Source organism: Rousettus aegyptiacus, unplaced genomic scaffold, assembly GCF_014176215.1.
Source record: "Rousettus aegyptiacus isolate mRouAeg1 unplaced genomic scaffold, mRouAeg1.p scaffold_m13_p_5, whole genome shotgun sequence".
NCBI lineage: Eukaryota > Metazoa > Chordata > Mammalia > Chiroptera > Pteropodidae > Rousettus > Rousettus aegyptiacus.
The window spans coordinates 15,633,893-15,649,405 of NW_023416308.1; the positions used below are offsets into that span (position 1 = coordinate 15,633,893).

General features: G+C 41.9%; 1 protein-coding gene across 1 annotated transcript in view; it reads right to left on the reverse strand.

Moving 5' to 3' along the window:
- Positions 1 to 15,513, reverse strand: part of SFI1 (SFI1 centrin binding protein) — a 79,501-nt gene that overhangs the window by 11,319 nt on the left and 52,669 nt on the right. The window contains 9 exon segments of the mRNA XM_036221449.1: positions 371 to 446; positions 1,159 to 1,337; positions 1,662 to 1,743; positions 5,805 to 5,935; positions 9,311 to 9,377; positions 10,270 to 10,367; positions 12,021 to 12,113; positions 13,061 to 13,131; positions 14,780 to 14,941. Coding sequence (XP_036077342.1) covers positions 371 to 446; positions 1,159 to 1,337; positions 1,662 to 1,743; positions 5,805 to 5,935; positions 9,311 to 9,377; positions 10,270 to 10,367; positions 12,021 to 12,113; positions 13,061 to 13,131; positions 14,780 to 14,941 — 959 coding nt within the window.

Here is a 15,513-nt window from a genome sequence, read left to right on the forward strand (position 1 = left end):
GAGTGAGCTCGGGTGCACGAAACCTGGGAGCCCCAGCTTTCTCATTTATAAATAGGTATCTTTGAGGGTTTTACTGGAATGGGGCATGTGCCTGACTTAGGGTAAATGCTCCAACAAATTAGCATAAATATTTTTTACCCAGAGTAGGATGCCTATAAATGGTTAGGCCAGGAATTTTAGATTTAGTAAGTTCATCTCACAAAACCAGGTTAAAACTCTTCATCTTCTGCCTGGCCTCTTCCCTCCACTCAGAGGCAGGTGGTTTCTGAGGGACTGGGGAGGAGGCCATATGTCTGCTTTGAGTCATGCTGACACACAGCTCCACCTGTCTACAAGCCACACGTGGGTGGCGCCTGTGCCAAAGACTTACCTCCCTCCACCTGTTCCAAGCCCAACGCAGGAGCCGTGCTGAGTGGAACTCTGCAGCCAGCATCATGCCCACCTTTCTACGGGGAGAGAGTCAGAGCTCAGTGCTGCAGCCCAGACCTGCCTAGGGCCCTCTCGATGGGCATCCCTTCACAGTCCCTGGCTCCTATCTAGTGGTTCTTAAATGTGGGGGCAAGTTAAGACCCTCTCAGAAGAGCTGCCAAAGGATGAGTTCTCCCCCCAGAAAAGTGTACATATAATCAAATTTTTATGGACAACCTCACAGGGCTTCAAGTATCATGGACACGTACTCATGTGCGGGCGACTGAGGAAGAGATTAAATGTGGCCAGAGTCTGAGAAGTAGGGAGCTCCTCAGAGCACAAAGTAGATACAGAAAGGTGCCAAAGCAGGACAATGTCTGCAGTGGACACGTGGCCCGTCTGTCTTGCCCTCCTGACCATGTGCCACAGCCTGCCCCTGGGCGTAGCTGCTGCTCCTAGGGAAGAGGGGTCCACTATCCCCAAATGGGCCAATTACTCCATTCCTTGGCCATGGTCACTTTAAGGAGCACGTCAAGTTCCTGAGGATGGGAGTTCCAGGCAGTACCTCAGGATCCTCTCCCTACAGCCCTGGTTTTGCTTAGATGGTTTCTGATTGAATTTCTGGCACTTAAAACCAGAGTCTAGGCTAACATGACCCTCTGGATGGGCACTCAAGAGCTGACAGTGCTGCCACTATGTCAAAACTGGTCTGAGATGGGAAAAGCTCCTGAGGCGGAAGCGGCCACTCACTCTGATCTGAGCCCTCGGGCACTATCCCTCCAGACGCAGAATGCCTTCCTGAGCTGCCTGTGGCGGTGGTGGGCACAGGCCACTGCTTGCCATTGCCGCTCCTGGCAATGTGCTGCAGCCTGCTGCTCCCACGTAGACCAGGACCTTCGCAGAAGCTGCCGCTCTGCATGAAGGATAGCCTGTGGCAAGATGGCAAGGAAAGAACAGTACGAGTCAAGAAAGAGTGGGTACAGAAGCCAGAAAGAATCAACATGCCATAAATAACGACCAAGGCAAAAGAAATGGACATTCAGGAGCTAGGTGCCCTGGCCCAGAAGCCACCTATACAAAGCAAACAGATGTCCCAGACCCTGGCCCTGCCTTGTGAGTCCTGGACACAGGCAGGACATGCTTCAGTGTGAGTTTGGATTCCAGGAGATGTCCTGAGGAGAGGACACAGTGACCACAAAGGCTTGAAACAGGTCTTGCCCTTTGCAGGCACCTCCTCAGGGAAAATCACTTACCATTCTTTCTGCCAAGCGGTTTTCTCGAACCCGAAACATCTTTTGCCACCAAATAGCAAATACTTGCTTCTCTAATGTCTCCCTATAAAAAAAAAAATAATAATAAAGCACTTAAAATGAAACAAAACTACAAAAGAATGAAAAGTTCCAAATAATTCAATTTTTTTCCTACACTGTGCTACTAAGAGACAAATAAGGTTGGATGGGGGAAAAGGAAAGGGGAGGGGAAGGAAAGCAGAAAACAATAGCTAAAAAACCCACAAACAGCCTAATACTTTTCTAAGTTATTTCTAGTATCAGCCAAGCACTCAGACAGTATGTAAAAGTCTCAGACTTTGAGACCCTAGTTCTTCATCAATTCTACCTAAATTACTAAAAATGTCCAACAATCATTAGTGAAAGCTGTCCTAGACTATGCTGATCAGGCGGGACACAAATCCTTGGGGGGAGTGGTTACAAACAGATGCCAGACCCCCAAGGCTGACTAAGAAGGTCTAAGGCTACCCCAGAAATGGTATGTAAAACAAGAGTTCCAAGTGAGGTAGACAGGGAGACAGGTTTGGGAACCACTGCTTTGTCACGTCTGCCTCAGCCTTCCTGCTCACCATACTGATGTCAAAACCTGCAAAAACAGCCTTGGGATAACTGGTCAACAGTCACCAGGGGCTATGCACTGGCAAAGCCATGGGGCAAAATACATGAGGCAACTGTTTTCAGATCCTGAACAGCAGGTGATTCAGACTGTGAATTCTGCCTGGGGCACTTTATGGACAGTGAGGGGAAGGGAGAGGAAGTCCAAGCAGAGCATGACAGCCTCACTAGCCTAACTGAGCTGAGGCAGAAGACTAGTGTTCAAGACCACAGGAGAAAAACTGTGTGGGCCTGCGTGGCCTTCCTAAGCCGGGGCAGCTGTACACCTAACCCCAACCACCTGTCTCCTTCAAGGCTGCCACAGTGCCTGAGTGCCTGTGGCCAAGGGAGGCCTTCTCACCTGCGGGCACACACATGGACATCTTGCACAGTCCACAGAAGAAACGCCCAAAATTCTATGTGAGGCTGCCCCAGATCCTCAGTTGAGGATACACAAGTAAACTCCACGAGGACTAGTACACGGTGGCAGCTGGAGGGCTAAGAGCTAAATGGAAACACCAGAGAGGTTGGACAGGATTGGAAGATGGAGTTCCAGCCCACTCAGAGTAGAGCTCACTGAGAACCTCTGAACTCAGAAAGGTTAAGCCTTAGGAAAAAGAGCCATGCCCTAACAATGAAGGCGAAATCAAAAAAGACCCACACAAAGGAAGAATAAAACCAGACTTGACAGGATCAACAAGAACCACCAGAACAAAATGCAACACCCTTTAAAGGAAAAATGCTGTCAACAGAAACAATGACCTAAATGTTGGAATCAACAAAAACTGAATGACTCTAATAAATGAGTTTGAGTTCTTAAATGACAAGATGAACGAAATTAGTTACCAGACAGGGAATCTCAGTGAAAAATAAAAACTACAAAAAGGACCAAACTGTTTGGTGGTTCCTCAAAAAGTTAAACATAGAATTACCATATAATCCAATAATTCTATTCCTAGGTATATACTCAAAAGAATTGAAAGCAGGAACTCCACGGGAAGGGGACATGAAGAACTTTCTGGGCTGATGGACATGTTTTATATCTTGACTGGGTTTGGTTATCCAGGTATGTAACTCATCAAATCATTTACTTAACATTTCGGCCTTTAACAGTACATAAATTTAGTTCAGTGAAAAACAATTTCCCTGGAAGGTTAATAAACTATCATTTTTATCCATAATTCATGAGATTCTACCATAAATTCTGTTCATAGTCCTAAAACATTAAAAAAAAAAAAACCCTAAGAATTATGGAAGGGAGAATACACGTATTTATTTGGAACTCTGATATGCTAAACTCCAAACCAAACCTATGAAAACTAATTTACCGTGAATTACAACTCAATTCTAAGGGGGTTCATGGGACAATTAATGTTTTGTGCGGGGCACTCTGCTTGTATTTTACATAGATTATCCCACTTAGTTTCATGACAACTCTATGAGATAAGGATTATTATCAATTCATCTCCATTTCACATTTGAGGAAACTGAAGCTAAGACTGAGTGGCTTGCCCAGGGTCACAGAGCTGGCAAGTGGCAGACTAAGGGTCTGAACTTGGGCCTGTCCAGCTTCCAAGGCAGGCTCTTAGGTACTATGCTCCCTCATGAACCAGGAGGACAAGAAAACTAAGTTTTCTACAAAGAGCCAACTAAACCAAATAAGATAAAATCTAAACCAGGCTTTTGCAATCCTTCAAGTCTCCTGGCTGCTCCCTGTCTCTAATTCACCCTCTAAGCTTTGTCTCAAGAGTATAGTTGTAAATTCACTCAAGCCCGCTCCGCCAAATAATCCTTTCAGAAGCTCCTTTTGGCTATTTCTAAGGAACCCTCAATTTTTGGTCCCTGCGGCATGCCAAAATACAAAAAAGCAATAGAATTAATCATGACTTTATTTGTAAAGGAAACAAAGGGTGTGTGTGTTTTAAGTAATGAAGCCATTTTCTGAATGAATCTTATACCAGACCTCAATACAGAAACTATGTAAAAGCAAAGCCACTCCCTATAGGAGAAAAGGCAGAGAGATAAATATCATCCTATCAGCCACTATTCCTTGTGACTGGAAACTAAAAATATGTCTTTGGACTTTGTGCTAAGGAGTTCCTAAGTTCTGGCTAATCTCCTAAGTATTTAGAGTCTTCCAAAGTCAAGATCACTGCAGCTTCTCCCAAAGCATGTCCCTCTCTTCTTGTCTCTCTGTCCTAAGTGGATATATACCATACTCAGGTCAATCTCCAAAACTGTCACTTTACTAGATGCATGCACCTGCTCAAACATACATTATCTATCTATAGATCAGACGTCTCCTCGGTCTGGCTCTCCTCATCCTGTACACTCCCACCATCTATCCTCACCCCCTCAGCTCACAGCCGAGTCTCCTCCAGTTTCTACCCTAAGCACTAGCTCTGAGCTCCAGAAGAACTTGTAGCTGACATAACTGAGTACACAAGGATCTATTCCCCTGAACTGTTCTTCAGTTGTTTCTTGTGTAACAGTCTTATCTCCTCACAAAGATGTAAAGTTCCTACAAAGTCATTAAACAGATCTTCCCCCAGAGACTCTGGAATCAGGGAGATCTGAATTTAAACCCTGGCTCTGATTACTGATTGTGTTACATTTATCACTTTGAAGCTGTTCTCTCAGGTCTGCTGTGAGAAGGAAATTATTAATGAAGATGATGACACCATAGGTAAACGAGCCTATTTGTTTCCTTTCTCCCATCATTCCATGCCCACCGCAGTAGCAGACACACAGTTAGTGATTAATAATTTTTTTATTAGAGTTGTTTTATAGTTTTGCAAAGTTGGATAATTTCAAATGATTAAAAACTTATGTCACACTTATAGTAATGCTCATCTAAATGACACGATTATTCCATTCCTGTCCTTAATTCTAGCAGGTTTTCTCCTTTAAAAGCCATTAATTTGTTATAATTTGGCATAGTAATTTTTATGTCATCTACTCTGCCACCTTGACCGGAACTCTATAGTGATTAATAATTTCTTCATTACATTCCACCAACATGTAGTATGGACCTGCTATGGGGAAATTTGCCCCTGCAGGAGCTAAAATGATATAGCTCTGCTCCTTGCCTTTCTTAATTCTGTTGATGGCTACAATTTCAAGACTTCAAAAAGCCATGTCTAGCAGAACAGGAGCCAAGCATTTCAGGGAAATCATACTTAAGAATGTTTGCCAAAGGTCCACCCACACTCTGATCCAGAAAGCTAATGGGCAGCTTTAATGGAGCTCCCTGTGGCTTATAATGAGGAAAGGGGCATAAAACCTAGGCTCTTTTGAAAGCATGTGCAATAAAGATGGACAAAAATTTTCCCAGGGGAAAATACTGGCTGTCTTCCGCTAAATTAATCAATGAGCCCACATTATTGAAAAACCAGGAGGAACCTGGGCCTAGGGGGCTGGGAGGCTGAAAAGCAAAAAAGCCAATGGCTATAAAGGTGGCAGAACTGGACCCAAGTAGCCTGCCCCAATGCAGATAGGGGCCATAGAGCATACCTGTGAAAGCACACTGCTCTTGCATTAAAAACACTTTCTTGCTGGCGCCATCGCCAGAGTCTTCTCCATGCCCGGAAGGCTGCAGGCAGGGCTCTCCGCTGGAAGTGACTGTCAGCTCTGGCCTGCAACAGCTAAAGGGAAAGGATGAATGACCTTTATTTATACTTTACACTAAAAAAGAAAATGACCTTTCAGGGTCACACTCTTGAAGAAAGCTTGCTTTCTACACAAAACTGAGAACAAGATCAAAACATTATTTTTAATCTTTGTCATCACACAGGTGAAAACTATAGGTAAAAATTTTTCACTTTAATTAAAAGTGGGTTAAGCATCTTTTCATATATTTATGTGTGTATGTATATTTATATTTATCTAATTTTTTTTCCTATGGCCTAAGTGTACATACCCATTGCCTGTTTTAGTATGTCAGCATTTAACTCAATGATATATATGTGGGCTTTTCAAACCTTAAGAAATTTATTAGTCCTTTGTCATGTATGTTATCAATATTGTTCCCACCCTGTAATAATATCTTTTGATTTTGTTTAAAATGTTTGTTTGTAATAGATTCTTTAAATTTTTATGTAATTATAAAAGTCTACTACTATTTCACTGATATATCAGCAGGAAGACAGACAACTGACATAAGAATATATATGCCTCCATAATCTAAAACCTCGTGGGGAAAAAACATGTATGCATGTGTGGCAATTTTTAAAACAGGACTACAAAGTCTTTGATTCCCCTTCACTAAGAAGTGGTGTATGTTCTCTCCTTTTGAATCTGGGTGGGAAAGTGAATGCTTTGACCAACATGGTATGCTGAAAGTGACACTATGTGACTTCCAAGGCTGGGCCATAAAGGGCCATACAGCTTCTGTCTTGTTTACTGGAATACTCACTTTTGGAGCCCTGGGCGGCAACACAGGAGGCTACCGTGCTGTGAGGAAGTTTAAGCCTCTTGAAGAGGCCACAGGCAGGCGCTCTGGTTAATAGTCCCAGTTGAGGCCAGTCTTCAAGTCATTCGAGCCCAGGAACCAGACATGTGAGTAAAGAAACTTCGAGATGATTTTAACTCTCTGCCATTAGAATCTTCCCAGCTGAGGCCCCAATAATCATGAAACAGAAATTAGTCATCTTTGCTATGTCTCATCTCGATTTTTGACCCACAGAATGCTCAAACATAGTAAAATGGTTGTCCTGAGCTACTGAATGTGGGGTGATTTTTTTTATACAGCAATAGATAACTGAACAGTATGCAAACATGTGGGTGAAAACATGGGTACATACACTCCTACCCACACAGAGGAAAAAAGATACCAGGTTTACTCACTAAATGTCATCGTAAGAGGCAAGAGGATGGGTGTTTTTAGTTTTTCTTTATGTCTTTCTACACTTGTAAAATTTTCAATAATGTCTATATACTATTTTCTTTTTATTTTTATTATGGGCATTTTCAAATGTAAACAAAAGTAGAAGCCTCAGTATACTAAATCCCCATGAACTTATTGCCCAGCTTAACGATTGGCAAATATGCCATTCTTTACATATTACTTTTTAAAAATAAAGAAATCCATAATTAATATTTTATCTGTAAAAATAAATTAAAAAGATAAAAATAAAAAAGCTATATTTTTATCTGTTCCTGAAATAGAAAGAACTGATGTGCTCCTTGGATATCTAAACAAAGAGATGAAATTCAGATTGTTAAGTAAGATTTAAAAAAAGTAACAACTAAGCAGGGCTCTTACTATTTTCCGGACCTTCTGCTATGAGGCCATGCTGACAGTATGACAGATAAGAGCACTGACCCCTGACCTTCTACCAATGCTGGGCCCCAGTGTCAAGAAGCTCTCTTTTGCCAGGATGGAACTAAAAGAGACCTTCTGCTTTTTTTCCACTTTGAATAAACATATCTGTCAACTCTGGCACTCACAACCTTTTTCTAATAGATCTCTTTACATTTTGTTGAGTTTGCATTAAATGAGCTTAAGAAACCAAGTGGCAGTGATCTTTCAGAAACAGCCACATAATCCAAAGGGACATCACAGAGTGCAGCCATTCTAAGTATTTTCTAGGTATGGTAGGCAAGCATGACAAAAGCAAGCCATGCCCTGGGCTAACTATTCAAACTCCAAGAACTGAGTCAACCCTTAGAGAATACTCTAAGTAATCAAGGGCTGTTTGTTCTTCAGTTCACTCATTTATTCATTCATTTATCCAAACATTAGTCAGCACCTACCCTATGCCAACCACTATGTTGGGCTAAGGAGAAGAAATAGGCTATACCCTCAAGAACCTCACAGCCTGGCAGGGAGAGAAGCTTGTAAACGACCCTGAGATAAATACTCTGATAAAAATTCAGCTGGAATGGAGCTGTGGAAAGAGGTGACTCATGAACTGAAAGGGCAGCAAGGAATAGAGAAGTGCAGGTACAGTGAGAAGCAGGAGAGGACAGAATACACTCACAGAAGGACTGACAGTTTAATTGGTCAGGGTACAATAGTGAGGAACAGAGACAGTAGTAATAGGAAAGGGCAGAGAAAGAGACAAGGAGCAGCTCCCAAAGGAGTCTGTATGTCTCACTAAAAATTTTGGATTCTCTCCCAAAAAACTATGAGGGATCAGCCAAAATCTTTAGATTCACATATTAAGACTCTAGCAGCAGGTTAAGGTAAGGATAGAGAGGGCAGCACAAAAAAACTGGGAGGTGTTTGGTCTGTGACTTGCCCCATTTCACTGCCAGGCACGGCCAAAAAGAGGCAGGTGCAGTACTTCCGACCGTAATGCCCATGTAGACATCAGCTGAACACATTCCCCTGAACTTGAACATGGCCTCGAAATCCTGCTCAGTTCAATACGTAAGACAGCTGCCCCTCATCATTAGAGCTGGCCTGAAAGGTCATACTAATGTGCCACCCTCAGGCTAAATAACAAGCCCTGTGAGAGGAGGAGCTTTGTCTGCTTTGTATCACAGCCATATCCTCAGTGCTTAATGCAGTGTCTGAGGCATAGGAGTTGCTCAATAAGTCATTCTTAAATGGAACTGAATCTCTCTTTCTTAATCTGCCTTTGCCAATTCGTCAGCCTGACCCTCATCTCCTCTCACATACTGTGGGTACCTGTGTCTCACACTATTTAGCACTAGAATACAGCATTTATGCTCTGCACCCTTCCTAAAATCTCCTAAAGGTTGCACTGGGTGATGGGCTGGTTAACTAACATAAGAAATTAATTTGAATAAAGGTGTGAACAGAATGAATGGCTGATAAGAGTTGATCACTTTCAGAGAACATCTGCATTTTCATAGCAGATGAAGGAATGACTGTTACGCATATTTCCTGACATCAGTAGAGGGGAAAATACCTTTGAGCTTTGAACAGCACCCTATCTTCCAAATCTGAGCACCAATACCTCTTAGGCATAGGCTTTTCCAAGAATCTTCCCAAAGCGAATGGATCCAAGAATGTACGCCAAAAAAGCAATCTGCTCTGAAGTACTCCATACCTGCTTGCATCGCCTCTTCTGAGTGTGCTGTAACCACAACTTGATACACTTGCGCAGCAATGTTATTCTGAAATAAAACACAGAACACAAAGGTACTGCCCATCGCACTTTCAGGTTTTAAGTTTTAAAATTTTTGTTTTGTTTTTTTTTTTGTTTTGTTTTTAAGACAGGTAAATCTAGGTGTAGTTACATCTTTAGTGTTAACAGCACCCCACAGGTTTCATTCTAGGAGAGAGGGAAATAAGAACTTGATATCTAACGTGAAATCCGTCAACCCTGATTTTGCACTATGGGTTGCTCCAAAACTCTGACGACTTTCTTATAAACCTAACTAGAGCACTGAGCACAGTGTCTCTGGAACTTAGATAATATGCATGAACCCCCCCAAATATCCTTCTGGTTTTATGGCCAAACACTGGGGCTTGTTTATGAGCACACAGGTCTGGGACATGCTCCTTTCACACAGTGATTCTGAGAGTGAGAACCACATTTCAGTTTTGTAAATCAGGATTCAGAATAATGGTAAACCCCAAACAGAGTCAGTTAAATATTAGGATTCACACTGACTAATTAAATGACTAATCCTAAAAAATTGAGGATATTCTCTGCACCCTTCAAAACCAAGCCACAAATATTCACCTGACCTAAGTTTCCTCTTTAACAGTATTGCTGCATGAATCTGAAGACATGATCATCACTAAAGCCTGAAGGGCTGAGGCACTGAGTTGGCAGGCACCCACTTTAAGCTATGGTGGTTAAGAACCAATATGAACATTCTCAGAGTACCTCTCCCCTGATCAACCAAAAGGAAAATGCAAGCTCAGGAACCACTGGCTTACAGTAGGGTCTTTCTGAATCTGCTGCAGTAACACATGGAAGGGCAAGTGATCACTCCTGGAGAACAGTGAGTCAGTCACAACAGGTGTCTGAAAGGCATAAGGGGAAGACAGAGGCCCTACCTGTAGTGCTCCCAGGCAGCTTGCAGTAAGGGGAGCTGCTCTCTTTCCTCCCTCTGCTCAATCCAAGACTGCCAGAGCTTCCAGAACCTGCGTAGCAGCTGAAGCAAAATAGGAAAGAAATGGAAGTTTATTAGGGAAAAAGGTAAAACAATCTCTCTCAACCTATTAGTTAACAAATTCTTACTCCAAAAGCAGGAATTAAGTAATATGGAGCATCCAGCATATAACAGGCTTGCAAAATAATTATGGCTAAGCTATATGGAGCTATTCTGGACCAACATAAAAAAGCAAAAAGAAGGATCTTTCAGTCTATGAAAATTAGAAGCTATTTAGAGCTAATAGAGACCCCTAATGAGATCCCTAATCTGGGTCTCATGGAAGACAATATCAATAATCATTTTAGAAATTAAAAGTGATCTTATCACATATTACTACCTATGAAGTAGTCTTGCCAAAAAATGTTTAACTTCAATCTAATCAAACCCTCAGATCTAACTTCTACTTTATAGGAACAACATTAAAAACAAGGAAATCAAATGACATTAAAAGGAAATAGATAAATCGAGAATATGAAACACCGTACAAAATAACTGGTCTTTTTAAAAAAAAGTCAATGTCATTAAAAAAAAAAAATCTACATTATGATAAATGAAATAGGCCAGTCACAAAAGGGCTACTAACACTGTCAATATGAGGTACCTAAAGTAGTCAAATTTATAGAGACGAAAAGGAGAATGGTGGTTGCCAGGGGCTGGGGAGAAGGAGAATGGAGAGTTACTGTTTAATGGGTAAAGAGTTTCAGTTTTGCAAGATGAAAAAAATTCTGAAGATGGATAATGGTGATGGTTGTACAATCATATGAATATATTTAATGTCACTGAAATGTAGACTTAAAAATGATAAATCTTGTTATATGTATTTTATCACAGTTAAACGATAAATATGTTAAACAGAAGAAGTGAGGGGGCAGGAAGATTGTTATTAAGAGCCTTAAGAGATATAACTAAATGTAGTAATCAATACTTAATTGAATCTTGGTGTGAAAAAAAAAGCTTTAAAAGATTTTGAAGGCAACAGTGGAAATTTGAATATGGGCTGGGTACTAGATAATAGTGAACTGGTATTCATTTTGTTAGGGATCATAATGATACTGTGGTTATGTAAAAAAATGTTCTTTTTGGGTGATGCATGCTGACATATTTAGATGTAAATGTCACAATATCTGTAGTTAACTTTGAAATGATTCAGAAAAAAAGCAAATATTACCAATTGTTGAATTCAGATGTAAGTACATAGTGGTTTATTACATTATTCTTTATATTTTCTACGTTTGAACATTTTCATAATTAAAAACAAAAGAAAACAAAAAACCATCCTTCTACGCCAAGAAACACAATCTGCATAGAACATTTGTTGCCCTCAGGTATATGAACCCCTGAAGAGAATAGAGTTACAGTACAAACACAATCACAGCCTCCTAGAGTATAGACTTAAAGTATATTCCCTAGGTCAGGGTTGTAATCTACTATGCCTGACCTTGGACTCAAATGTCAATTTTCTTAGCAAACAGATAAAAAACGGGCTTCAACAAGGTAAAAACAAGGGTTTCTCTATCAGCTAGTATGGATTGCTAAAGAAAATAGACTCTAAAGTTTCAGAGTCTAAAGGTCTAGGGAGAAATCTGTAATCACAAAGGTTAAAAAGAGAATGGCCATCAGAAGAGGTCCCTTAATACAGAAGACAATCCTCACCGTGATGTCATGCTGCTGGTGAGCGAGATTCTTCCTTATTCGTTGGAGGTGGGCATGGGTCACATTGTCTTTTAGGGCTCTAAAGCAAAAGTGCTATGAAAACAAGGATACAACCAGTATTAGTAGTGTCTATAAAAATAACGGCAGTGCCTGAATCAGTTGGCGAGCTCAGTCACAGCTATTTACAACTATGCCCATGTCCCTGAGAGTGTTACTGTGCTTTGAGTTTTAATTGTGAGCCTGCTACAAGCCAGGCCGTACAGTAGGTACTTAATAGCTCTCGAACCACCCCTTGCCATCCACAGATAACGCACTGGTACAAATACACCACTTCTGACCAGAAGAGGTCCCTTGACCCAGACGGGAACATTACAAAGATTTAAAACATCAACTTTGCCTCTCAGAAAGAACTTTTAGCCTATGGTGTTTTGTTTTACCATGTGGGGTCACTGTGTTTACCTGCACAATTATAAATGCAGTTTGTGAGAGCAAAACAAAAGGAAGAGAAGAAATACTTGGTGAGTACAGGGTCACGGTAAGGAAGGACATACATACCTGCCTCCATCAATAATGACTCACATGTGACCTAAGCAAAGCCCATCCCCCCACACCCTGCGCTTCAGTTTTCTGAGACAGAATTCTCAGGGATTCTCTTACTGCGCTCTGTGGAACCACACAGGATACTAAAAGTATTGGTGAACAGAGGAAGAGCAGCCAATAGAAGAGTGACTACTCCCCAGACCTTGCGTCATTCACACTGTCTCTACTTTGGTCAATTTCACAGACTAGGCTTCAGCCATTAAAAAGGGGGCCCGCCACGTAAAAAACCCCAGGGCTAGATCATCTCTAAGGTTCCTGTAAGTTCCAAACCCCTCTGACCCCACACTATTACCATCTCTGAGCCAAAATGAAAAAAGAGACACCCACAATGAAGGAAGGCTTCATGACTGAAGCTCACCACATGACCAGATACAAAGAGTATGATGATGTAGGTGCGGGTCCCCCCAGAGTGGATGCCTGAGCAAGGCTGACGAGCTTACCAGCAAGCTGCGCCCATGGTGCTCTTCTGCCACCTTCCACTGGGCAGCTTCTTCTGCACACAGCAGCACATCTGCCAGGAGTTAAGGCCTCTCGTCTCAACAAGGTTCCCACCTCTGCACAGTACAATCCTAGTGATTCCCTGGCTGCAGGGGATCACAAAATATGACAGGTAGGATGTCCACCTCTTTCTCCTCCTGATGACTCAAGGAAGAGTAGGCAAAGATGAACCATGTGAGTTACTTCAAACAGCTGGCCTTGCCTTTCCCCCATGCTCATTTCACGAGGCAAAAATAGTTGAGGTAAATTACCACCAATTGCAGTAAACATTTCAAAACTGCCACATCTAAAGCAGAATATACCTTTTCTCCCACATTCTCTGACAGTCCAGTCAGACATTTCAGCCAAAAACTCTGAAGTTATGGTAAGAACCTCCTCATATAACTGGTCTCCCTGTGCTAGCTTCGCTCCTTCAATCTAGATTTAGCCTTTCTAAAGTACAAATCTGCTGCACAACTTCTCGAAAACTTCCAGAGGATCCCCAGTGCCATCAGGATAAAGCCCAAATTTCTAACCATTGCATATAAGGATCCCCAGCCTGCATCTGCCTGCACTACCCTACTGCTAACCCCTCCCTCAACTCACTACTGACCCCGTTGCCATACTTGCTTTTCCTCCTCTATGCCTGTGTAAATGCCATTCCTGCCACCAAAAATGCCCTCCAGATTTCTCCTGAGAAAGTTGTCATCTCCTAAGATTTCAATTCCGCTCATACATCACCTCCTAGGCTGAATTGCCACAGTAGCTCTCACAGGACTTGATACAAAACCTTTATGACAGCACTATCATACCATATTGTAAAGACCCATTTTCATTGTCTATTTTCCCCACTAGACAATGAACTACTGTTAGTCTTTGAGTTTTCCCATATTCCAAATCTTAGGCAGAAGTTTAAAACGAAGCAAGAGCTCGATGGACAAACAAACGCATAGCTGCACATCCCATGCAGTCTAGATCCTCACGCCTGGGCACATTCCATGGTAGGGGCAGTGATCAAGAACATGTGCATTAGAGTCAAAGCTTTACACGTAAAAAATCCTGGCTCTGTCAATGACCTGCTGTGAGTGTGAAAATCACTTAGCTCCCCTGAATCTGTTTCCTCATCTATAAAATGGAGATAGAGATACCCACTCCACAGAGTCACTATAAGGATTAAGGATAATGCATAATGCCTACACGTAAAAGCCCAATAAATAGAAGCTATGATCGTAATGATAGGTCCACCAAGAACAAATAGCTTTCCGAAACAGAAATGAAATAAAATGAATTTCTGAAGCAGAAACATTTATGACTGTTTCCGCCATCTAGGGGGTGGAGAAAAGCTATGAAATAACACAAAATTCAGGAAAGAGGGATTACCTCTGAGGAAGAGGAAGGGAATGCAATCAGGGAGTAGCAGACAGGGGTGTTAGCAATAGGTACACAGGTGTTCATTTTAATATTCTTTAAACTATAAATGTATGTTATACATACCATTTTGTGTAAATATTCCCAATTAAACAAACAAACAAAAAAATTAAAAAGAAGCCAACGCAGATCAGGACTGTCAAACTACTTAGCAATTGTTTCCCCTGTATCTCCTGACTTTTGTCTTACAGACTGCTAAGCTCACATTGTCTTGGCTGAGGCGCTGGACAGGGCTGGGTGGCTGAAAAGGATACAGTGTTTCCAGTGAGTAAAGGCTCGACGCAACACCATCCTCCTGGCCAGTGCCTCCACCTGTGCCTGGTGGGCATACAAGCTCTCCCTCTGCTCCAAGGCCCACTGCCAATCACAGAAATGTGTCTGGAGCACAGTGACTCGATGGAATGGCTCAGCCATCTCTGCAACAGAGAAAATAACTAAAGTTCCGCCCACCTCCCCAAATGTTGGCCAATGAGCTGGAAGCATCTTTAAAACAAGCTGAAGTCCATTACTGGCAGACAGCAGATATTCAAGGCTGCTCTCACAAAAAAATCTCAGGATAAACATTTTGTTTAAAAACATGGGAGGGTTATTGGGAATCCATTAGTTGCATCTCTTCTCTCCAAGGAAAGAGAAAAGGTCTGTAATTTTAGGGAGGTGAATGCTATAAAATCAGTAATATCAAAACGCTGAGGCTCCTAGTTACTGCTAATGAGCAAAAATGGTGACTGCTGCTTTTAAAGAGTTGATTTTACTTTTGCCTCTTTACTGATGTCTCCTAGATAAGACTTTAAGGACTGAGTCAATGACATACAACGTAGCCAACATGCTGGCAAAGGCTTTTATGAACTTTCAGTCAGGCTGATCCAAGCAGTCAGCTTCACCTCCTTTTAACACTAATTAGCTAATGGCCTGATGAGCTAAAGTCCAGGAAGCAGAAGGAAGTCGGTCCTGGAATTTGAATGCTGTAATAGAGGAGTGTTAGTCTGCA